The sequence below is a fragment of the Mycteria americana genome, chromosome 15 (genome assembly GCF_035582795.1).
Source record: "Mycteria americana isolate JAX WOST 10 ecotype Jacksonville Zoo and Gardens chromosome 15, USCA_MyAme_1.0, whole genome shotgun sequence".
Classification (NCBI taxonomy): Eukaryota; Metazoa; Chordata; class Aves; order Ciconiiformes; family Ciconiidae; genus Mycteria; species Mycteria americana.
Genome location: NC_134379.1, coordinates 8123102 through 8147126, shown reverse-complemented (window position 1 = coordinate 8147126; position 24025 = coordinate 8123102). Strand labels below are relative to the sequence as shown.

General features: G+C 51.6%; 1 protein-coding gene across 1 annotated transcript; it reads left to right on the top strand.

Annotated features, from left to right (window-relative positions):
* The first annotated feature begins 20 nt into the window (after positions 1-20).
* YWHAG (tyrosine 3-monooxygenase/tryptophan 5-monooxygenase activation protein gamma) lies at positions 21-23065 on the top strand. Its single transcript, XM_075518395.1, has 2 exons — positions 21-284; positions 19609-23065. The coding sequence occupies exons 1-2, from the start codon at positions 198-200 to the stop codon at positions 20263-20265; spliced, it is 744 nt and encodes a 247-aa protein (XP_075374510.1). The 5' UTR covers positions 21-197; the 3' UTR covers positions 20266-23065.
* The last annotated feature ends 960 nt before the right edge of the window (positions 23066-24025 follow it).

Below are 24025 nucleotides of genomic sequence, written 5' to 3'. Positions count from 1 at the left end.
GGTGGCCCGCGGCGCGCGCACAGCACCGGGTGCAGCCGTCGCCTCAGCCGCAGCAGCGCCAGGAGCTGCCGCCCGCCCGCTCGCCCTCCTCCTCCTTCTCTTCCTCCTCCTCCTCCCGTCGCCGCCCTTCCTCCTCATCCTCGTCCTCCTCCCGGTAGCCCGCAGCCTCCTTTACCCTTTCCCCCGGCCCCGCGAAGATGGTGGACCGCGAGCAGCTGGTGCAGAAGGCCCGGCTGGCCGAGCAAGCCGAGCGATACGACGACATGGCGGCCGCCATGAAGAACGTGAGTCCCGTCCCGTGTCCGTCGCCCTTCCCTCCGGCCCTCCCACCCTCACCCCGCCCCGCCGGGCCCGGGGGTGCGGGTCCGCGCTCCCCTCGCCCTTTCCGTGCTCCCCCCTTCGGTGGGCTCGGCCCGGGCCGGGCTGGGCTGGGCTGGGGGGGGGGCCGCGCCGTGGAGGGGTGCGGGCCCCGGCCCCTCGCCCTTACCGCCCCCTCGCCGTCCTTCCGTGCGGCTCCGGTCCTTGTGCTGCCCCCGACACCCCCCGCCGGGTCCCGTTCCCTTCGCCTTTCCCCGCCCAGGGACAGCCCTGCTCTCTCGACCCCCATCCCCTGCCCTAGGGTCCCCCACGCATCCTCTGCCCTGTTCTGGAGCCCCCACCCAGCCCCACGCATTCCTCTCCTCTGCCCTAGAGCCCCCCACCCTGCCCCACGCATCCTCTCCCCTGCCCTAGAGCTCCCATGCGTTGCCTGCCCTGCCCTGCCGCCCCCCACACATCCTCTCCCCTGTCCTGCTGCCCCCCACTCTGCCCCACGCACCCTCTCCCCTGCCCTAGAGCCCCCACCCTGCCCCACGCATCGCCTCCCTGCCCCATCCCTTCTCTCCCTCCCCCTCACACCAGGCCCCCCACCCTGCCCCACGCATCCTCTGCCGTGCCCCCATCCCCACTGCTGCTCCCCGCCCTGCCCCAGTGCAGGGGGCAGAGGAGCCAGCCCTGGGGTGCGGCAGTCCCTGGGGGGTCACGCCAGCTCAGGGTGCTGCCAAGCCCCGTGGGGCGAGGCTGTGGGGAGCCCTGCCGGGGGGCGGTTTGCGTGCACACCTCTCCCGGCTGCAGAAATACCCCCCCATCGCTCCCGTGCATCCCTTCCCGCGCGCGGTCGGCGAGGCTGGCGTGTGCTCGTGACCCCAAAGATCGGGAGCCCTTTCACTGCCAAAGCTCTTATTTTTACTGCACTTGGTTGGAGATTTATGAATTGAGTCATGTTGTATTCATTTCACGCTCTTAAAATAAAGACTCTGCATATAGCAGGCTGATCTGATTTGTGACACTGAACGCTCCCCTTCAATACTGACATTTTGACAATATAAGAAGGGAAAAAAAAACATATCTCTGATCTGATCTTGCAAACAAAGCAATCGTGGGAGGCAGGATCAAGTCATTCCAGAAGATTCTGCATTTGTCATATTGCAGAGAGGCTAGACTGGGTGGAGGGAGGGAGGGGGTGCTTTAAAGGGGAAAACTGTTCTTTATGTTTGTCTTCTTAGTCAGGTCTGAACCTTTGCGAGGAGCTGGGGTGTCCTCCCTGGCTGATGAAAAGTGAATGCTGATCTAGGAATGTCGCAGTCTGCCGTGGGTGCAGCTCTGTTGCCCATATTGCACCATTTTGTCAATAACCTTGCATTTATCAAACAGACAAAACTGTCACAGCCCGAGAATGGGGAGGGAGGAGATGTCTTATCAAGAGATGAAATATGGATAATCAGAACAAGATATTATCATATTAAACCGACTGGGCTATTCCTCTGCTGCACTATGGCTTTTAGACCATTTTCTGATAACGGCATCTATTCATTTTAAAGCAAAGCCTGCTGTGTGAGCAGATCCTACAGCTCATTTCCTACGGATAATACAGCCGCTATGACAAAGCCAACAGGGATATGCTTGGGATGCACAGCCGTGTTGCAGTATTCCCCCGGGGCGAATTTCCCCAGCCTGCTTACCCGGGCTCGGTGTTTAAACCAAAGGTGGTGTTAGAGATTATATATGTTTTTTTCCTTTTAGTCCTTACTGGCCCTGGTGAAACAGTAACCTGGGCTAATGCCGCTTATCAGTTGCCGTGTAGTTTGGCCATAAGAAAATGATTCACAGCGGGAGTGCTGACGCCTCCCACGACAGCAAACAAAAGGCAGAGCTTTGTTCTTCATTTCTGCACGATGCTGCCCAAACTCTGGCGCGGTCGGTCCGGTGGTGATGGGCATGTCACACTCAGTTATCCCTGTCACCGTCCTGTGTGCTGCCCATCCCCCAGCTCCGGTTGTGCAGGAGGCTGATGACCTCGCACTCATTTCCGTAGCAACGCCTAGTGATGTCATATGCGATGGTCCAAGCTGCAATGCACCCAGGTGGTAGCAGAGAGCATGCAGGCTGCGTCTAGCTAAGGTGATGCAGAAGCATTCCCGTGGTCATCGCCGTTTTGTCTCCTGCCCTCTGAAGCTAGCCATCCGCTGGCTTCCTTAACACCGTGCTGAGAAATGCCGGACGGCTTTCCTTTAAAGCCTGGCGTGGTAATGATGTACATAAAAGAGGTTCATTTTCCTGCAGCTTGATCTCACCGTTGCATTTTGGTGGTTGCCTCATGGGTGGTGACATGGCAGCCGGGCGTGTTGTTCAGCAAGCCTCAGCCCTGCCTGCTCGGGAGCCTGTGCTGAATGGCTTATGTTAATGGTTTAAAATGGAAATGGTGTACTGGGGCTCTTACTGTCTGCTGATTCACCCGGTGCTGCTTGCCACAGTGATGTACTGGATCACAGTAGTTTCTTCCAAATAACATTATATATATATGAAGTTCTAGCTCTTTCCTTGCTGTAAGTGCCAGCCGCCAGTGCCCCTAACTGGCACGTGCAGTTGCATTGCTGCTGCAGGAGCAGGACTGCTCCTTCAGCCCCCAAACGTGACAGGTTTACTGGTGTGTCTCGGTAAAACACAGCAGATGGTCCCCTCACCTACTGGAGGGAGCAGAAGGTGATGCCGCACCCAGGAGGGGTGCGGGGCTGGGCCCGTCGGTCCCGGGTATGGCGCATGACCTTGGTCATGTCCTTTGTCACCTCAGCGCTGTCTGGGGGTACAGTCAGCCCTATAATGTGTTAGAGAGCAGGAAAGCTCCCCGCTGGTCCCCAGGGTGGTAGCTGTGCCCGCTGGTCAGTGGGCAGGTGTTGGCCTTGGGCTTGGGCTTGCCATCCTAACTGATGCCGTGCCCAGCCAGCACCAGTGATTTCCTTCCTACCTCGCTGGGGTTTTGCTGCCCACAGTGCCTGCGGTTGAAGTAAGCTGCCTTTTTGTCTGGTTCGGCTCCGTGAAGAGTTTACCCCTCCGACCCAGCACCAGGGCTATGGATCGATATCCATTAGCTGGGGAGCAGCGATGCTGCTGGAGGCTTTTTGGAGGTGGAGCCCTGCCAAGCCCCCGGCGGGTGCTGCCTGGGGAGCAGAGCACGTGCCTCCCCATAGACCTTTAGTGTAGGGGGGATGCGCAGGTAGACAAGCAAGATGATTGCAATAACTTTTGCAGGAAATAAGTCGCCTAAAAAGGGTGGGGGGAGGATTATTACATTGCACCTATGTATCATGTAGGTATAGGACCATATGGCAGAGTCCTTGAGCTCACCTGAAGGTCCCCTGTGAGGGGAACACCTGGCTACTTGACTTTGGGGACCCAACCACTGCAGCGGGGCTGTGGCTGTGCTGCACGAGGACCATCAGCTGCGGTGGTGGTGGGTGTGGAGGAGTGAACGTTGGAGATGCTGAAAAGCAGACGGCTGCTGCCCAAGCTTTAGACACAACTGGCTCTTGGTGCAGTAAATGGCCGTTGTGGGTGGAGGAGGAGAGCGAGTGTGGGGAACCGCAGGCCTTCCCTGGCACGGGGTCTGTGGGCTTCTGCCATGTTGCTTACCAGCCTGGCAGGCTATCATCCTCCAGGTCCAGTGGCCAGGTTAGTGCAGATAGCAGGCTCACCCTTGGAAAGAGGGGGAGTAACACAAATCCCTCCTATCTGGAGAGTCCCAGGGGAGTGGAGCAGGGATGATTAGCTGCTTTCTGCTTTGCAGCATAAACGAGACAAAAGGGTGAGGTGGAAAGGCTTCTCCAGGAGGAGTGCTGGGCAGGCCATCTGTGATGGTAGGAAGAGAGCAAGGAGCGTGAGCTGCTGTAGTAGCACTTCCCAGGGGGGCCGGGGGAGGCTTTGGAGAAACCATTTCCAGTGCCGAGGTGGAGAGGGTATGTTGGCATCTAATGACTGCGTCGATGCTCTTGCCGCCGCCCCTTGTGCAGGCGTCTTGAATGCTGCTCAGCCTCGTGGTGCCTCCTGGACCACTGCAGCATGGGGCTGCATGGCTGCGTGCTTCCCGACCTGCTCTTACACATACAGGAGCAGTCCTCTCGCCCTCTAGCAGTGAGGGCTTCCTCAGACCTGAGTGATGGTGGTGGGGGCCTGAGACAGCGTGATTCACGGGCAGGCTTCCTTCCTGGAGGTCTGTGGGGTCAGGGCAGGATGGCTGCTGTCAGGAACTGCCATCCTGCCACGCTTCCGAGCTCGTAACGGTTCACGGCGTGGGTTGTGTCTGTGTAAATCGGCCTCGGGACCTTGTAGCGGTAGGCTGAGTCGCACAACTGCACTTAAGCCACGGACAGGTAGCAACATGCCCTGTACGCGAGTACAGTGGGCACTGCACACATTAACTATATTAACTGGTGAGTCTTCAGCAGCTCAAGCTCTTAGAAATTCCCCTTTAAGCTCCTGGTAAGTCTTTATCTATGAGCTTTAGGAAAAGCCACTGACTTGTGAGACCATGCTGGGTTTCTCTCAGTTGGCCAAGTGTAACAGCCTGGTGTGGACTTGATTAGACTTTTTGAACTAAACAAAAGTGATATTGAGACTGTGGTGGAGAATAGCTGTTGAATCCTCTGCAGATGTTTGAGGTATATAGAAGCAGTAAAGCTCTTGGGCAAGGGCTCTCCAAGAGCTCTTAGATGTTTTGGGCTTAGCCGGTAGATCTTTTGGATGGTGGCTAGCCCTGAAAATGCAAAAAGGTTGGTGGGAGTTGTCTTGATTATTTTTTTTTGTTTGTTTTCCCTCCCCCTTCTTTCTTGCACTGCTTCTTGTGGTTAAAGATGGCTGGCTCACAGGAAACTTTTTTTTTTTTTTAAAACACCAAATAAGCTTTATAATATGTATGGACAAACCCTATCTGCCCAAGCTTTGTTCACCAGCTGATCCCAAAGTTGCTCTCTGGAATAGACTCTTTGGGCACTGGTGATGTGAACTTGGGCTTGCTAGAAGCTACAGGAACAGCAATTTAAGGGCAACCACAGAACTTCAGCTCCATAAGTGTTTTCTGAACTGAAAACTCCTGCACCTCTGGAGCATATGCACTCTGTTCTTGGCTTGTCTCATCAGAACTGGATGATGTTGTTTGGCATCCTCTTAGCAGTTCTTGTGAGTGTGCTGGATGGTGCTCATAAGAGAAGTGAGGGCTATCCAGATAAGTGTTGGATCCCTCTGCCTCCTCTTCCTACTGCTGGGTGATGGCTGGCACTACCCATGGCCGTTCTCTGGGATCTGAATTGTGATCAGGGGAGGTGAGGAACATGCTTCTTCCTAGCCTTCTGTTGCTGGTAGAAGGAAGATTATCCTTAATTTGAGGATCCCCATTGTATTTTTTTTCCTCTGCCCCATCTCTTCTTCACTGTGTATTACTGGACCACTTCGTTTTAAGCTGTTTTCATTTTTGTGTCTGGGCCAACAGTGTTAAAGCTAGTCAGGAGCATGGTCTGCTTGGCTTTCTGGGTAGGAATAAGAAGTCTCAGCCTTGCAGAGCTTAAGATCAGGGAGGTGGAGTAAGAGCGACCTGATGGTCCCCAGTAGCCCATGGGGAGGCCTGGGCTGGACCAGGGTTTTGTTCCCAGGCTGGTGGGTGACCCCAAGCCCCTTCACAGTCATAAGTACAAGGATTTTCAGAGCCTGATATTTCACTGCACCACTCCATACCGGGGTGTCACATGCTTGGAAGAAGCACGGTTAGGACTGAGATGGAGAAAGATGTCTGTCCGTGTGTACAGTATGGTGCATAGATGGAGGACTCCAGCTATACCAGCAAGCTGCTCTTCTGCCTCCCGCTGAAATGCTAGGACGGGATCATTCGTGCCATTCAGGGTGGGTTTAAGCTGTGCCAATGAAAGGACTCTGCAACGGCAAAATGCACGTGGTGGGAGCTTTGTCAGCTTGTGTGGTCAGGGGCCTCTGGTATTGTTGTACTGGTGAGCAGTCACTTAACCTTGGATACAGTCTTCTGTCTTAAATCTCTAAAGAATTTGTGCTGCCTTGGGTTCACTAAATGCTCTGGGACAACACGAGTGAGCACATGCCAACCAGCCTGTCTGGGTGTTGTGGAATTGCAGATTTGGGTAGGGTGAGGCATTGAGTGTGCAGATCTTCACGCCACGAGGCATCAGAAAAGGTGAGATGTGCTTGTCACGTTTACCATTTTGATTGATGCATACCTGTAGTTAGGAATTGATCTACTAGCTGTGACTCTTGAGGATACAAGAAGAAACATGTCTGAAGGTGCAGCTGATGGAGCAGAGGCTGGGAGAGGAGAGTGGTAGCCATGACTTTACATCTGGAGAAATCTCCATGGATGGTGATGCATCTGGCAGGGTATAACGAATGAACTCTACAACTGAACTCTTCAGCTTCTGTTCTGAGCAGTTTCATGCCAAATAAACTATGTGCAAACGAATGCATAGAAAGTTGTGTGCAAGGGTACATATTTAGGAAAAATAAACAATCCAAGCTCTTGTGTGTCCAACTGCTGACACTTGAGTAACCGGCTGCTTCTTGGGAGGTGGCTTTGTCTGAGCCCAGACACGTCCTTGGATGCAGAGCACTGCTGGACTCGTCGGTGCTGCTTCTCTCCTTTGCCAGAGGTGAGTAGCATGTTGGGAGCTCAATACCAGTCCGGCAGGGAAGAGCAAGAAGGATTTTCAGACTAGTTCAGACTAGATGTAGCTGCTCGGTGTATCCCAGCCAGACACCAGGCTATTCAGAGGAAGGTACAGAGGAAGAGGGGGTTGGAAAATGCCTACGGTCTGAGCCGAGAGAGCCATTCCTCAGTAGGGTCGGTGTCTGGGGCATTTAGGACTCTGCAGATCTGAAGCTGCCTTCTGCTTTTCTGCCCAGTTCCATCTCCTGACCTGCGACGTGAACAGTGAAAAGTGAATAACTGTAGTACAAAGCATGGTGAAACAGGATTTGCCTGGCTTCCCAAGCATTTCTCCATTGACAGTCTTGATAGGGTACAGGCATCATCTTCCACTTCGCTGTGGCAAAGCTGTGATGCAGGGCTTTGATCATCTCTGGATAGCTGATGCACCCTTGACACTTCCAGGCTCTCTTCGATGCTTCAGTGCCCTGCAACTCAAGATAGCTTTTTTCCAAAGCTAATGCTGTTAGGAGTATTTTTGTGCTAACTGGTTTGGAGCCAGCTTAGACCCTCTTTCCTTTGCTGTCCAGGCCTTCATTATTTCTTTCTGGAAGGTTGAAAGCCTTAACCAACTTCTGTTCTTTATTGGGAAGATAACTAACCTGTCCTTGACTGAAGTCTGCCTCCCTCCTATTAGATTCACCTGACTGAAGACAAATGGCAATTTGATGTCTGGAAAGCAAAAATTTCATGAAAAGAGCAGCAAGTATTTACTCAATTCATTTCTGCAAGCGATGGTCGCCACTGGAAAGTGAGAGCTTGGAAACCCCTTTTACCACCTGCTAAAACAAAGAGGAAGTAGCTGTGAATTTGTCACTGTACTGGTGAAGACACGGTGGTTTTATCTTTCAACCTCTGAAACCTTTGGCTTGACCAGGATGTTGTTCAGATAAATAGCCACAGCCGGTTTCACGCTGGCGGTAGTTAGATAAAATGCTCTGCCATGGCTGCTGGCTGCCAGGCTCTGCCTGTGCTCCTGCTGGTGCAGCTTTCGGTCTTTGCAGATGGGGGAACTCTTCTTCCCTTGTGGAGGCAAAATGGCTTTGCCAGGAGCCCAGCCCACGGCTTGCAGGGTGCTGTCTGAACGCCCTGTGCATTTACACATGGGTGGTGGAGAACCCTGCAAGATGAGTGGGGCTGTGAGGGAGCATGGCTCTGCTCTCCTGTGCAGGATGCGGGCGGTGCACCGGCATTGCTGAGGTCCCTCCTGGTCTCTGCTTCTGCCTCCTCCCACCTTCCCCCCTCCAAAGCGGAGCACACTTTGAGCAGCTGTGGGGGACTTCACAAATCTGCGCTTGGTCTGGAGCAAGCAGGAAAGGGGAAGGATACGGACCCATGACCAGCTGGCTGTGGGGTTTGTGTAAGTTGGTGGTGTCATCTCCTTGGCCGGGCACAGCCAGTGCTGTCATAGCCAGCTCTCTCTTGTTTGTTCCCCTGGCTGCTTGACCTAATGAGCAAAGGCCCTCCTCCCATCCTAAAATGAAGGAAAACAGTGACAAAAGGACTTCATTCTGCTCTTTAATTTTTTTTTTTTTTAAGAGGCCTGACTCCTCTCACCAGAGTCCAGATGTCAAGATGTTGGATTCCTTCCTGTGGCTCTGTGGGGGGAGCCTGCCTCGGGGAGGAGCTCGGCAGTGGGGTGGCTTTCTCGGGCTTCTCCGAGTGCACAATGATGGTCAGCCCGAGTTGCTACATCTCTCCAGCCCCTACGGTGGGCCAGAGCCCGGGAAGCTGCTGGGGCTGGTGGAGCACAGGGCTTGATGTTCACCCAGGAGTCTCACCCTGGTTGCAGTGTCGGTTTGCTTGGTGGGGTCTGGAAACGCTCAGAAATGGTAAATTCTGGAAAACAGCTGAAATGATGAGGCAGCAATCCTTGGGCTGCAGGAAACACTGATGAGACTGTCTCTCAAAAGCAATGCCTTCATGTAGCTGGTGAAACAAAAGCCTTTGTCTGCCTATTTAAGTACGAACTTCCCCTAATCTCAGATTTTTCTGTGCTAACCCAGATTTAGTCACATCTCAGGAATGACCCAGCACATGCTCCCTTAGGTATTAAACAAACCTGGTTTTTGGCCCAAAACTAGTGATCTACTGACCAAGGGCAGTGCATTAGTTAATAGCAGTAGGAGAGTAACTAGAGAACATGTCGCTGATGAAGGCATGAGATTCCCTTAAAGTGATCCCCAGATTAGGGATTAGAGTACTTAATGTTTCCTTTTCTATAAAGGAAATGTTAGATTTGAGTCAGTCTTATGGGTGTTTCAGGCAGCTGCACTTGGATGAACACAAGTCTGCAGAGACTCAAAGTACAAAACATTCCTTAATTGTTTGCAAATTCCCTCTGATCTTACTGGATGGGTTGGCTTGCTTGGGATGTATCTTTGCTTACGTACCAGGCAAAGCTACTTGGCACATCAGTATGTTTCTGATTCTTCTCTAAGATGGTTTCAGCAAGGCTCTAGAAAAATACCAGCGAGAAGTCTCAGCTTCAGCGTTAACGAGGATTCTGAGGGACATGTTGTTTGGACAGTTGCAGTGCTCTGCAGCGTAAAGTTTATTAATAGTAGTTGGAGAAGCTGTTGCTGTGCTGTATGCTAACAGATACACTTGAGAACTGCTGTAGGAGATCTGCACTTGTAAAAGACTAATGCTTAGTATTCAGCAGTGAATGAGAACTTGGGGAAGATTAACGGCCTTTGATTTTACACCCAGCTGAGGAAGGCATTGGAGCTTTGCCTGTTTATGCTGTTGGGCTTTGTTATGTGGGATGAATATTTCATTACCTTGAAGTTGGGAGCTTGGCTTCTTGCATTTGGTGGTGTCAAGACGTCAGCGCCTGAGGGATTCTGTCACCTGTGATGAACTGAGATCAAATCTGTGGTAGTAGTCCCTTGGGCTTCAAAAGAGGGCTGGGAGGAGATAGCTGGAGCCAGGCGAGGGTTGTTAAATCCACAGTCAGATCTAGAATAGTAAAGTGACCCTCCTTGTAATTTAAAATTGGCTGCAGTGCTCCAGAAAGCTGCCTGAGCAAAAACTTGACTTTCTGTTCTGCAAGTTCATTTAAGAAATTAAACAAAATTGTCTTTGCTAGAGGTATGTACGATCAAGCCTGAAATCCCTGAAGCAGTGGGAGGGTAAAGTACATCTGGAGGGATAATCACCTTACTCACTGATGCAGAAATTAAACCTATCGTGGAGCTGGCATGCTGGAGTCCACCTGGGTGTTCTGGAAAGTCTCTTGCTTAATCTGTAAAACGTGTTTCAGACACTGCAAGGAACTTCTGGTTCTGCAGACCAAAAGACCTAGAGCAAAAATGTTGTTTTGTTTTGGGGCTTTTTTATATATTTCCAGAACCTTGCCTTGATGTGCGACAAGCAGACTTTCCCAAAGTGTTTGGGGTAATGACATGAAGTGGTTAAAAACTTATGCGCTAGCTGCAGGGAGTTGTTTGCATGGTTGCAGCTTCTCCCATTTCATCCTGCTGGAGCAGCAGCTTGCCAGCTGCCATGGCAGCAGTGGCTCTGCCGTGCAGGAGGAAGCCATGCAAGCAGCCAAGAATTGCCCAGTTCATCCTGCTCCGGCAGGCCTGGGAGCAGGCTCGCTCAGCAGCCAGAACTTGCTCTCAACCTTTCCCAGGGTGTCCTGCCCATGGCACATCGTCTCTCCTCTCTCTACTTGGCTCAACTGAATAGAGGTCATGGGTACAGCGTAACGCTGTCATTTTTTGAGCCCATGATTTAAGGACAAGCATCTCGTGTTGGCCTGGCGCTTGAGGCTCCAGGGAGGATTTGATCATCTGGTGGCAGGGTACTTACTGCCTGGCAATGGGGCTGGAGGTGAGCAGGGAAGCACTAATATCTGAGGCAGATTAGTACTCTTAGAAGCTGTGAGGTAAGTCTTTAAGCAGCTAATGCTCCCAGCAGCACTAAACACCCTCCCTACATGAAACTTGGTTCATTTATCTAGTGTGTCCCTGCTTACGTGCTGGAGTCCCTGAAGTCTGTCTAGCTTGGTTTTGTTTTGCCATAACTTGGAGGGGGAAAAAAAAAAGTCAGTCTTCCCCTATGTTGACCAAGTCTTAAGACTCTAGAAATGACCAGTGGTCATCCCATGGATGGCTGCTTCAGCTAAAAAGCCTGTGAGCGGATGGACTTTTCTGAAGAAGAATAATGCTTGAATGTGGGGTGGAAATCAAGTCTTTAAACTTGTACAGAAATGCTGTTGAGGAAAGAGCTGCAGTTACTCTTCAAGAGCTTTTCAACTCATACCTGGAGAAGTTTATGCAGCCCAGGAGAGCCTATAGAAATCACTGAATTGTCATTCTCCTTTCAGAAGGATCTACGCTGAGCTCCTGAAACTTTCAGTGTGCTCCAGGAGCACATCTGAGCTCCCGTGGCAGTGGCATGCTGTGGCACTGGTCTTCCACACGCTTTGCGGAAAGCTTGGAGAAAAGGCATATCAGCAGGGAACAGACTGGATAATCCGAGGCAGGAGAGCTCCCCAGGCTGTTGGGTGATGGAGCAGGGTGGTGATCTTAGGCTGCTGCTAAGGCGCTTGCGGAAACGCAAAAGTGGGCAGATGATGCTTGCCAGCCTGCCATATCTTGGGGAAGGAATAGCTTGGCATCCCTTCTGTTGCTTCGTAGTTAGCAGGCAAAGGTGCTGGTATCCCATCTGCCGGAGACGGTGTGATGAGCCCTGAGTGACAGTCCTCTTAAATGCTGGGGCTGATGTGGCTCGACTTGCTGCTTTCTCCATCTGGTGGCAGGAAGGCACTAGACCGACAGAGATTGATTATTTTTCCCAAGAGTTTTTAATAGGTACGAGGCAGCTAGTGGCAGCAAGACAGTGAAACAAGTTGTCCTACGACCAGTTTTCATCTTGTTTAATAGCCTGTCTTTCAGGAAGGCTAACAAGAATCAGGGTGTTAATAAGGAAGACAAGAAGAATTTGGGCATAATTCCTTAATGGCTCAAAAAGCAGATACTAGCTATAGGAGCAGCTCCCAGCTACAAGACTGTGCAATGCTAATTCAGATATGGTTTGTAGCTCTACACTGATGCACTTGAAGAGTATACACGATGCCCATGCTGGGAAGCTGGGATTGTTCCTTCCAGCTGGTTATTGCGATGTGTCTGGGTTGCCCTCTGTCAACTCGATAGCCATGGCAGATTGCAAGGTCTGATAATATGCCTGGAAGCCATGTATGGAAGGCAGGCGGATGTTCCCTTGTGCTTGCTTTATCTCAAAAGCTGCAGAAGAAGCTGGTGAGGCAAATCGATGGCACCCAGGTGTTCAGCAGGAAAAACTTGAGCCGTTAGAGCAAATGCTGGGACTGCAGTGCTGCAGATAAGGGGTGGTACACGAAATGCTGCTACCAAACGCGGAGTAGGAACAGCTCAGAGCTCTACTGTTGTCACTGGCTTTGTCGCCTTGGCTCCCTTATGACATGCAGGAATGACCCAAGCAGTTGAAACTTGCTTTTTCTCTAGCTGAAACCCATCAGAGCCAGACTGAAACTGGAGTAGATCTGCAGGCTCCAAGGACTGATCAAACCTGCGTGTAGTGCAATGAAATTCACTTTGGCTTAAGTAGTTGTTAAGCTACAGAGGCCAGTGAAATAAATGAGCTCTTGGTTTTCACGTCTCCCTTCCAATTTGAAGACTGTGTCTCAGGTGGTTCAAAGCCACCTGAAATAATAAAGGCTGCAGAGTGAGATGAAAGCCGCTGCTAACTGTAGGAGCATGCAGATATCCTAATCAGTGTCTAGAGTGCCTAAGTAGCCTCTGAGCTCCAGTTATGCTACAAGCAATAAACAATCTTACTTTGCAGACACTGGTCCTTGATGCACTTGGAGCAATTTGAAACGTAATGGCAGAACCATCCCATGTGCCTTCAGCCGCTGTCCGGTAATGAGATCCAGCCCCACCAGCTTAAAAAAATGGGAACTAGCATATGATTATTCATACTGAAACAGTCAAAGGAGACAGCAGTGGGGAACTAACTTCTGCCCGCAGCCTGCTTGTGCTTTTCTGGTCTTGTCTGAGAAGAGAGGAAGGGCTCGACCTGCAGCCGAAAATCCCCCTGGCCATGCTGAGATAAAACATGAGCAGAGAGGACAGTGGAGGGGTCAGCAAGGAGAGAAGTAGTTATGGTGTGACTTCCACTTTGGAATTATGACATGGGGGAGAATGCTAGAGTACAGGGGGGGGAAAGACCCAAATCAGTGAAATCTGGTAAGATTTTAGATTTAGGTCTAGTTTAACACATGCCTACTTTGTGTCAAAGTAGGACAGTGCTTACGAAAAGCATCTTTCCGACTGCTGCAATGGTGCCATAGGACAGCCCGCTCTGGAGCGCATCAGGAAAAGCTGTTCTTGACTAGGCTGTGTGATATCTAGTCGTGACTGTAATCAAGCCACCAGGTAATGGCGACAATTTAATGTGCTTGAGGGCAGCCATTTCTTCAGAAGCTAGATGTAGAGTGAGATGGGGACAGAAAAACCAGGCAGTCTCTCTGGCATGTCACTTCCAAAATGACAGCACTCGGGCTGCTGAAGGTGGTCTGGTGCCTGCAGACGGGTGATGGGGTCCCACCACGAGACAGCAGCTAGAGACGGCGGGGGGGAAAGGTGGCATGGCTGCAGGTAGTCATGAACGTTTATCAGCTGCTTGAGCCTGAAGTGGTTGCGTGCTGGTTGCTCCCCTTGCTGGTGGCTTCAGACCAAGTAAGAATTTCAGTGGTGGGACTTCTGGCCAGAAAGCTGTTTCAAAAACATATTTGCCTTTTTAAAACTGAAACAGAAAAGGGGACCTTCAGGCCAGACCTCAGTGTGACTAAGAAGCTGCATGTGAAGGAAAACAAGGCAATTGCTAGGGTTTCTGTTGGGAGATAACATACTTAATTACATGGTGTAGAAGCCGTAGATAGAACAGAGGAAATGCAAGCGCTGAGGAAGAGATGGCTGTTGTGTATCCTGGTGGAAGAGGAGCTCTGGTGATGTTCAAAAGCTGTTCTCAGCAGACAGTTTGAGGTTCTCATGGTTGTCTGTCTCCAGGAAAGCTTGGCTGCTTTGTAGATGTCTAGTATCTTCAGGGACTCGCGATCTCTTCTAGACAATCAGAAAAGCAAAAGTGTTGAGGCTTTGGAACATGGATTAAACTGTCAAATGTTGATGGTATTCCCCAGGGAAGAATCTCTGGGTCTGCTCGGCTTGCTCTGCTGTATGCTTTAAGATAAGACATCAAAGTGAGGTAGGAGCCATAAATGGGTGGGCTCTTAGTGAAAACCAGGTGAAAATCCATGTGTATAAGGATAAACAGCTAAAAGTAAATCCTGTGATGGATCTCCATTGCAGCTACTGAAGGGTCTTCAAAAGTGATTATTTCATGATGTCCTCAGAAATTATTACTTCAGACCTCTGATGCAAGGTGAGAAGTGGGGGATGAGAGTCCTGGAATAAGCCCCATAAGCAAACTAGCCTGCTGCTGGCTGGGAGCAAACCTCCCCTGTGCGTCTCAAAAGCCTGCTAATTAGGATGCTTCTGGAAAGAAGGTGCAGTAGGTCCAATCCTTGGGCTTTTGGAGAGTATGGACCTTGACATTAGGGGCAGGTAAAGTTTTGCATGCTCCCTGGCTTCTCCGCCTGAGGCTGACCCTTCCCCTGGCTGCAATGCGATACTTGGGCATGCCGGGAGCCTGCCAGGTTTTGGAGAGAGTGCTGAGTCAGAGCTCGCAGCTGTAGTGGAGAAATCGGGAGAACCTTCTCCGAGACTGTGCTGCCTCTGAAGAGCTTTGTTGCAAATCAGAGGGTTTTGATTTGTACAAACCTCTGGACTCTCAAGCTGTAGAAACCCTAAACTTCCAGTAGTTTTTGTCTAACGGGAACTGTTGGACTATCCCTGTGGCTTTAGGGCACTTGAGTCTTGGTGGTGCAGATGCTGCACCTTCAAAGGCTGCAGGAACTGGTGAGACTGGAACTTGGCAGCGTCGTCAAGCTTGGTGGTAAGAGTGTGCCTCCAAGCCAAAGCCTGTCAGCGTAGACTGCTCCATGCCAAGCCCGGTGGAGACCTGCGCTCCCTGGCTAGGTGTCTTCTCCTCTGCTCCTGCCCTAAGGCAGGGCTTCTGCCGAGCACAGGGCTGCCTGCAGTGCGAAGGGTCTGGCTCCTGGCACGTGTGTCGCGTGCTGTGACAGGGCATGGGGGAAGCTCTTGCAAGTAAGACCCTTGCCTGCAGGCTAGCAGGGAAATGAGAGGCACCACAGCTGAGGTCTCCTGCTGCTCTGCATCAATAAAGAGCCAGTCTTGTGGCTGGGCTTGCAGGCTGGGCTTGTTTGGGGGGAAGCTAAAAGGTTTGCATCTATCAAGTTTCCAGCTGCGTGTGCGGACTAGCTCTTTGCGCTTGGCTGTTTATGCCACGTGCAAGGCTTGACTCCATTTCAGCTGCGTGCATCTCCTGCCCCCGCCCCGATCTACGGGGGCACAAGGGTGAAGGGAGGCTTGACAGTTACTGAGACTTGTGGTGCAAGTTCTGCTTTTCTCTGCTGTCAACCAGGGAAGTAAAACTCCAAAATGACTGAGCTTCGCAGAGAGCAGGTAGCCTTCCAGCCAGAGGCTGATGGCTTTGTGTTCCTGCCAAGCCCTCTTAACGCCAAATTGAGATTTTTCTTTTGGATATTTGAAGTCTCTAACTCCATGTAACGGTGCTGGGAATGGCATCAGGTGACCTAATGCTCATAGGGTTGGTCTGTACGTGAGGGTGCTGCCCTTCCTAAGGGAGGTGAGTCCCCTCTGGGGTCTGAGTTAAGAAGGGGGAGGGTTCTGGTAATATTAATCTAGATGCTGGAAACAAACATTAGCAAAAGTTCTCTGAAAGGGCTTGTAACATGACCGCTGCAATGTAATCCAGGCCTGATGCAGGATATTGCCGTATTGATGTTACATGAGAGGCGTTCAATGCAATGCTATAAATTAAGTGTATCAGAGCTTGCTGTTTAGCCTCTGGCTTGATTGAACTCACTTTGTGTTGGTATCCTGCAGTGTAAGGAAAAATCAGCATTTTGTCGGCCAGCACAGGCTTATGGTGAAGGCACAGACCCGCATCCACTTGGCAAGTTGCTGCAGCGGTTTCTGGATGGTCTTGTGCTGGAGATGTTCACCCGCACAGCGCCGTTGGCAAAAGCAGCGCGATGGTGACTGTGCCACACGTATCATGGCAGATCATGCGAAGCCGCCAGCCCATCCTTCGGCGATGTGGTGGGCAGGCAAGCGGGCAGCAGCATCTTAGCTGTAGTGCTGAGACGTGGCAGGCAGGTTCTGGGCAGACCAAGAGGCAGGGATGATGGCAGTTCTCAAAGGCAGCTTAACTTGGGATACCATCTTTTCCACCTTCCAGTGACTCTGGTTAAGGCAGCTAAGTGTACCCTTGCTCTCCCATGTCTAGTGTCCTGGACACCTTGCATTTTCTTCCTACTGGGAATGCAAGTGCCAGATGGTTTTCCTTTCTTCCTCTCTCGGTCAGTTGCAAACTGAAATACATGCAGGATTGCAGGCTCTTCCCTCCCCACTCCTAGTGCTGAGGGATGTGGTCCTGGTCTCCAGCCATGTTACACCTTTGCATTTCTCTGCAGTGCTCTGTCTTACTGGGAGCCTGGGTACTGCTAGAAAGGAGTTACATGGTTAACAAGGTTCCCTTTCTGCTTTGATAAGTTCCCTGCCAGCTCCCTGGAGGAATTGGCTTTCTCCACAGGTGTATCTTCCATCTGTCAGCAAGTTTGTTGAAAGGATTTTGACAGGCAACTTTCTTCCATAATCCTTAATAGCTTCGATTTAAAGTGTTTATGGCAACGCTAATCCCACAAAACTCCCTGTAGTTTTAATAAATCTGTCCTCCAGCGAGACTCTTCTGGTGAGAGGAGGTGAATCTGCTTCTTTCGGCAGTGATAAATATCTGCAGACTTGGCTGTGGGGCAGCTTTAAAGTCACCTGCTTGGTCCACACTTAAAACTGGTATCCCTGCTCAGAAAACATCTCGCTAAAAGCAAGACCTCATGTGGTTATCAACCTTCATAACCAGTGTCAGGACAGAAAACTGTTGGAGTTGGCGAGTCTCTTGTAGTATGGCTGTCGATGTTGGGCACTCCATTTACAGCTGGGAGGTAAGAGAATAAGTCAGGCTGGGACTTCTGGATGTTTCTAGTCCCAATTCCCGTATTCAAAGCAGGGCAACTTAGATGGGACAAGACCCCGAGTAACCTGATCAAGTTTTGAGTATCTCCAAGGACAGACAACCCATAAGCTCTAGGGCAGGGGGACACCTTCATTGTGCTCCAGTGTCTTTCAAAGATGGCTTTAACCTTACAGTATCTTTAATTTATGTTTGTGCAGGTGTCACTCAGAGGGAAGGATGAATGGAGTTATCTCAAAGTTAAGTCTTGTAAAAATACAGACAACTAGAGACCTTTGAACTTGGAGCACAAGGCAGCCTGGAAGCAGCATATAAACAGCTTGCTAAGGGTATTTTAGCATGTTGCGGTTGGGCTGCGTGCAGGGCTGAGCCTCTGCCCCGGGCCCTCTGCGGGAAGCAGCATATCACACAACCCAGGGCTGTGTGGTTAAACAGCCACCCTTAGCCTGGCTGGGAGAGGTGGGATGTGGGTTAGTCCCCTGGCACCAGGAGCTGCCGGATGGCCCGGGCATTGCACACCCTACTTACCTTGGGGCGTGAAAGCTGGGAGCTGTCTTGGCACGCTGCCCCGTGCACCTTGTCCTGAATCGGTGGTGGCTGCTGATAGTCGCAGGAGACTCTGCCCTCTTCAACGTGACGCCCGTTTCCCTGGTCCCTCAGCCATCTTTTGCCCTTGACACAGAAGGCGGTTGTGCCTGGTTTACATAGTAAGACCCTCTTCTGTATGGAGATGGGCTGTTTGCTGCTTCCCCTGCCAGGCTGGAGAGCATCTCGTGGAGCAGCACAGGTCTGCACAACAGTGGGAAGTGGGAGCGGAGGCTCTTCTTGCTGCCTCTGCCTTGAGGAAAGGAGTAGAGGGGGTCCGGATCGGAGACCAGAGTACTCTGCTTGCTGTATGGGGAACTAAGGCTTAGCTGTAGCTTCGTTTTGGGAGAAGACATTAGGCAGACTGTGGCTGAACAGCTGCAAGGAGAGCTGCAGGCAGGAGTGGATGTTGCTGGAATGAGCAGGTCAATATGCAGTAAGTGAGGATGAGTCATTCCAGGCCACTCAAATGAGGTCCTGGGCTGGACTGTCCTACACCTTCCAGCATGAGCCCTTGGCCTCCTGATCACCACCACAAATGTGGTTATCTAGGCCCAGAACAAACCTTGTCCTTCCAAATGCTTGTGAAAATGACTCAGTGTTTGCTGAAGCCTTTCACATCCAAGCCATAACCTAATCCTTGTGAGAAGTGACTGCCAAGAGGAGGCTTACAGGTTCCTGCTCTGCTGGCCCGCTTCCCACGTGGCCATACCCAGGGTGTGTATGTGGTGGGGCAGCGTGCCCCTGGGGGAAGGGGACAACAGCGAATATCCAGGCTCAAAGTGCCGCTTGGCAGGTGTAACAACCCCTCTGAGCGGCTGTATGGAGCAGCCTGGCTGCCGCAGCATCCTGGGCTGCTGCACCCGCTCCAAGGGCGCAGAGACCCACGTACGGGGCACAGCACGGAGACAAGGGGGATGCGAGCCCTTCCCGAGCTGCCTGCTGCCCATAAGGCCGGGCAGCTGGTGCAGCAGTTGGCCGGCTGCCTCGCTGCTGCCGGAGGTGCTGCCTGGGTGGCTTCAGCCAGCAATGGCGTTGCGGGAGCTGGAATGAGATGATTGCAGTATCAAGTGTGATGCTTCCCAGCAACTGAACCGGCTGAGGTGGTGTTTGGCAGCCCGCTCCTGAGATGGCTCTGTGCTCCGTCATCTCCTTAATCCCTCTGTTGTTGCGGCATGTGAGGCAGGTAGAAGTGATGCTACGGATTAACACCCCTATTCTCAATGAAGAAAATCCTGTGTGGGAAGAACGTACTCTTACCATGTGAGCTTTTAAGTCCTTATCTGTGCAGATGCCTTAGGCAGCTGTAATTTTAACAGCTAACGTATTCTTTAGGCATCTCAAAGCATGCCCTGTGCTTATGGGAAACGGAAAAGATGAACACCCCGTAGCTATGGTATTGTTAATCCATGCGGCTAGCTCGTAAACCTAGACCATCTCCACCCTCTTGCTTTGACTTGTCCCTTTCACCTGCATCGCAAAGTCAGACTCTCATCCCGCAGCTGAAAGGTGTCTCTTTCCTAGAGGATTTTTCTTACTCTGGAAAACACTGACCTTCTAAGAGATGGAGAATACCTCGAATAAAATCCAACCTGCCCCTCTTGCTGGGGGACCGGACCACAGTGTGATTTCCCAGCTGGCTCCCTCTGGGATGGGAGTGGATGCCAGATGACTTTGCGAGCTGGCTGCCTTCTCCTGCGTCTCGCTAGAGATGTATGGGAGCACCCGAACGTGTGACGGGAACATCAAGTGACTGGGGCTTAACCCAAGTGTGTCTCTCCTCTCTCCCTCTCTCGATGCAGGTGACAGAACTGAACGAGCCTCTGTCCAACGAAGAGAGGAACCTGTTGTCCGTTGCCTACAAAAACGTGGTGGGGGCACGGCGCTCCTCTTGGCGAGTAATTAGCAGCATCGAGCAGAAGACCTCTGCCGATGGAAACGAGAAGAAGATAGAAATGGTCCGGGCCTACCGTGAGAAGATAGAGAAGGAGTTGGAAGCGGTGTGCCAGGATGTGCTGAGCCTGCTGGACAACTACCTGATCAAGAACTGCAGCGAGACGCAGTACGAGAGCAAAGTCTTCTACCTGAAGATGAAAGGGGACTATTACCGCTACCTGGCCGAAGTGGCCACTGGCGAGAAGAGGGCGACCGTGGTCGAGTCTTCGGAGAAAGCCTATAGCGAAGCCCATGAGATCAGCAAGGAGCACATGCAGCCGACCCATCCCATCCGGCTCGGTCTGGCGCTTAACTACTCGGTTTTCTACTACGAGATCCAGAACGCGCCGGAGCAGGCCTGCCACCTGGCCAAGACGGCCTTCGACGACGCCATTGCCGAGCTGGACACCCTCAACGAGGACTCCTACAAGGACTCAACGCTCATCATGCAGCTCCTCCGCGACAACCTAACGCTCTGGACGAGCGATCAGCAAGACGACGACGGTGGAGAAGGCAACAACTAGACCCCCCCGATGGACTGGCAGCCGCACGCTGATGCTAACTACTGCAGTCTTTATTTTTTTCCCACGAGTGGGGGGGGGGTCAGGGGTGGGGGAGGGAACGGGAGGGGACACCTTCCCAGGGAGGCCCCCCACAACCTGTCTTTGATTGCCTCGTTGACATTTTTGCCAAAACACCACTAGTGGAAGTCAGGCTGGCTGTGCTGGTATGGAATAGCAGCCTCACTGGCATATGGACTGTTCTGTAGATTATTAATACAAGTGGAGCTGTCTTTAATTTAACTTTATCGCTAGAAATAAAAGGGTTTTAAGACGAATTCGCGTGGATGGAATGGCCCTCGTTTTTAAGGAAAGCAACGCAAAAAAAAAAAAAAAAGGAGTTCTGTGGTTCCAGTAAGGCTTCGTGCGTTTGTTTCTTCAGTCCAAGTGCCGTGTGTCCGTACCACGCCGCAGGGCGTCTCTCTGCAGCGCTCTGCCTGGCAGGGCGTAGCTTAAAATCCCCAAATTGAGAAGGAATTAAAAAAAAAATAAAGAATTTGGGGCTTGCAAAGCCCTGGGATTTAGGCCATCCAATCTTTTTTTGTTTGTTTGTTTTGTTAAGATATTTATTAGGGTAGCTTACAGTATTAACACTAAATTGCAGTTTACAGTATTTCTACATTACAGCCATATGACATCAAGCCTTTGATTGTTTTTTCTTTTGCTAGTTCTTTTGGCTTGCCTTCCTGATCAGTCCTCGCCTGTGGACTGGCTTTAGCTATTCTGTGTCGCCCAAGGCAAGAAGACCGCCCGCCCGAGGAACATCAAAGCTGCTCTAGTTTTTTGGTCAACAGCTTAACAGGTGCTTGGCTAGCGGCTGTTTCAACTATTTTAAGTCCACAGCAAAAGGTTTAAGAACTTAATTAGACAAGGGGGAAGTGTTTAAACTTAAAATGCCACTTAAATAAAAAATAATAAAAAAAAAAAGAGCATTCAGGTCTGTATGTCATGTACTGTGTTTGGTATTTCAAAAGACCATCCTGATTTAAGGTGCCACAGCTGCTTCCTCAGGGATTGCACTGCCATTTCACTCTGCCTGACTTTCTCCCACTGTACCATGAGGTTTGTCAGCAGATCTCCGGCACCCAGGCTCCCTTGTTTGTCACCAGGGAAGCCGGGTGCGTTTTCCTTTCTCCTGGGGAAGCTTGTGGTGTAATGAGTGAACTTCAGGAGCTTAGAAACTAATTTGGTAGAGAAATCCTCAAGGGAAGAGCTACAATCATAGACATTTCTATCAACCATCGGGAGCCCAGGAACTTAGTTCTCTTCTTAGCAAAATCTTTTCTGAGTCTGGCTGATCTGGCTGGGGGTGGGAGACGGGGCATCTGAGTTGCTTAGCAGGTAATATTTACCCCATTTTGAGTAAATTTATTATTTTAAAATTTTATTTTTACATTCTTGTTGGAAGTTCACTGCTGTTCTCTGGCTCGCGGAGTGCTGTGCCACGTAGCTTTTCGCCCAAAGCTGCGCAGTAAGGAAAAATCGCACTCGTGCATTACTTTTTTTTTTGGAAACAGGCTTTCATTGTCCCTTTCGAGAGTCAGTCCGCAAGCAAGCAGCGCGTCGTGGTGTTGCACACACAGTACAGCCGCTCCTGCTGTCGGGTTGCGCGGGGAGACGTTGCTCCAGCTCCCTCCCCGCAGTCAAACGAAGCCGCTACCCCGACTCCTCGGGGAGCGAGCGGAGCCGGGCCGGTGCTCGGCCTCCAGATACCGCCCCGGCAAAGCTTTTTTTTTTTTTTTTTTGGCGGGGATGCCTTCGCACGCAGAGCTTTGCCCAGCCTCGCTCGCGGCGAGGGAGCACGCGCATCCGCCGGGTGTACGGTGTGCAGCATCCCGCGGCCAGAGGCTCGCGCTGCCGGTACGTGCCGTGGACTGGAAGATCGCTTTAGGCTTCTTACCTTCCTTTGATTGACCCTCGTGTCCCGTGAGCAGTGTTGTCCCAGCTGTATAATTTGGAAGTGATTTACTGGAATTACAAAACCTATCTTTTTTTTTTTTTTCTTCTTCTTCTTTTCGGCTTTTGCTCTGGCTGCTTTAGGAAACTTATGCAGGAGAGATGGCACAAGAGGGCTAAAAACGGAGTGGGGGTCAGGGACTTGATTTTTAAGCAGCTTGAATGGTTTCTTTCGTTTTTTAAGAGATGCACTTGCCTATGATACTGTCTCTCCAGTGAAATGATTACTGCTCCATTACTCTATTGATACAATATTGTGCATGCTAGTGTCGTATTTCTATACAGTAGCTTGAAATTTATTAACTTATACTGTAGATGTTATGTATTCCTATGACAAAATAGTCTTCAAAAATTTTTTAAAGTTTTTTAATTTATTTTTTTCTTTTGGGGGTAAAGTTTGCTCTACCAAATAGTGATCGTAACAAACTGATCTGTTATGGATGTTGCTATAGTGACATGCAATTATATATGATTTTGTTTTTAAAAAGGAAAAAAAAGCAAAAGAAAACACCAGTGTTAGCTTAATCTTAATGTCTGGTGTTCGTCATGGTGAAATTATAACTATTACAGTGTAGGAGAACAATGACTGTGTTCTTTGAATGAGCCTTTGTTTGTGCTTTTTGTCATGTTATGCAGTGAACTATTTTTAAGGTCTAATCAGTGATTATTTTTCCAACTCCGTGTTTCTGTAAGGAATTATTTCACACACGGACCATTCTTAGCAGTTTTTCCTCAGTGATGGAATATCATGAATGTGAGTCATTATGTAGCCGTCGTACATTGAGCAAATAAACTTACAGATCTGACATCAGCGCTGCTTAATTGTTATCGCCTGTGTCGAGCTGGGGACGGGGGGCTCCCCCTCGCCGTCGGGGCCCGGGAGCCGGGGCAGGCAGCGAAGGCCGGCAGCGAAGAGCCTTGTCTCTGCTCCCCGAGCCTTGTCTCTGCTCCCCGGGGGCCATCTCCCTTCCGCCAGAGCACGGGGAAGCCGAGGCCGTGCTCCGCGTCCCTGCGGGCTCACGGGTCGCCAGGCTCCCAGCCTTCCCGGGGCAGAGGCGAACGCCTCTCGGGGAGCCGCGGGGGTGGTCCCCGTGTGCCCCCGTGGGAGCGGGGTGGGTGGGTGCCTCCCCGCCTCCCCGCCTCCCTCCCCCGTGGTTTTTCCACTCGAAGCCACGCGCGGTGACTCACGCTGTAAAAATACTCGCCTCCCTCGGAAACCATAAACCGTAAATGTGGCTTGGCTCACGCGCCCGCCAGGGACCCTGGGAGGGTGCGGGACAGGCACCCCCGGGGAAGGGGCTGGGACAACCCCCGGGGGTGGCACGGAGGGGCTGGGGGCTCGCCCAGCACCCCCCACGCGGGGAGGGCCACCCCGCAGGCAGCAGCCCGTCCCAGCGCCCTTGCCCCCTGACAGCCTCCTTGCTAAGGCGGGGGGTGGCTTTTTGGGAGGCGAGAGCCACCACGGGCTCTGCCTGCGTGGCACCCGTGCCCACCCGTGCCCACCCACTCCAGCCACAGGAGAGGGGAGGGGGCCGGGGATGCCCCTCGGGGGCTTCTTCCCTTGGAGACGCGCTCGGGCTGGCAAATCCGGCCGATGGCCGCTGTGCCGCCCGGGGGGTGTTGTGGAAGCAGGACCCGATCCTGCCCAGCGCCCAGCCGAGCCCAGATGAGCCCCACATCTCCCCCAGCCTGACCCCCTCCTCCCCTCGCTGGCAGGGCCTCAGTTTCCCCATCTGGAATGGGGAAATGGATCCCCCGGGCTGGAGCG

Coding starts and splice junctions, on each gene's coding strand:
- YWHAG (XM_075518395.1), top strand. CDS start 198: ATGGTGGACCGCGAGCAGCTGGTGCAGAAGGCCCGGCTGGCCGAGCAA. Junction 285..19,608: donor TGGCGGCCGCCATGAAGAAC/GTGAGTCCCGTC, acceptor CTCTCGATGCAG/GTGACAGAACTGAACGAGCC.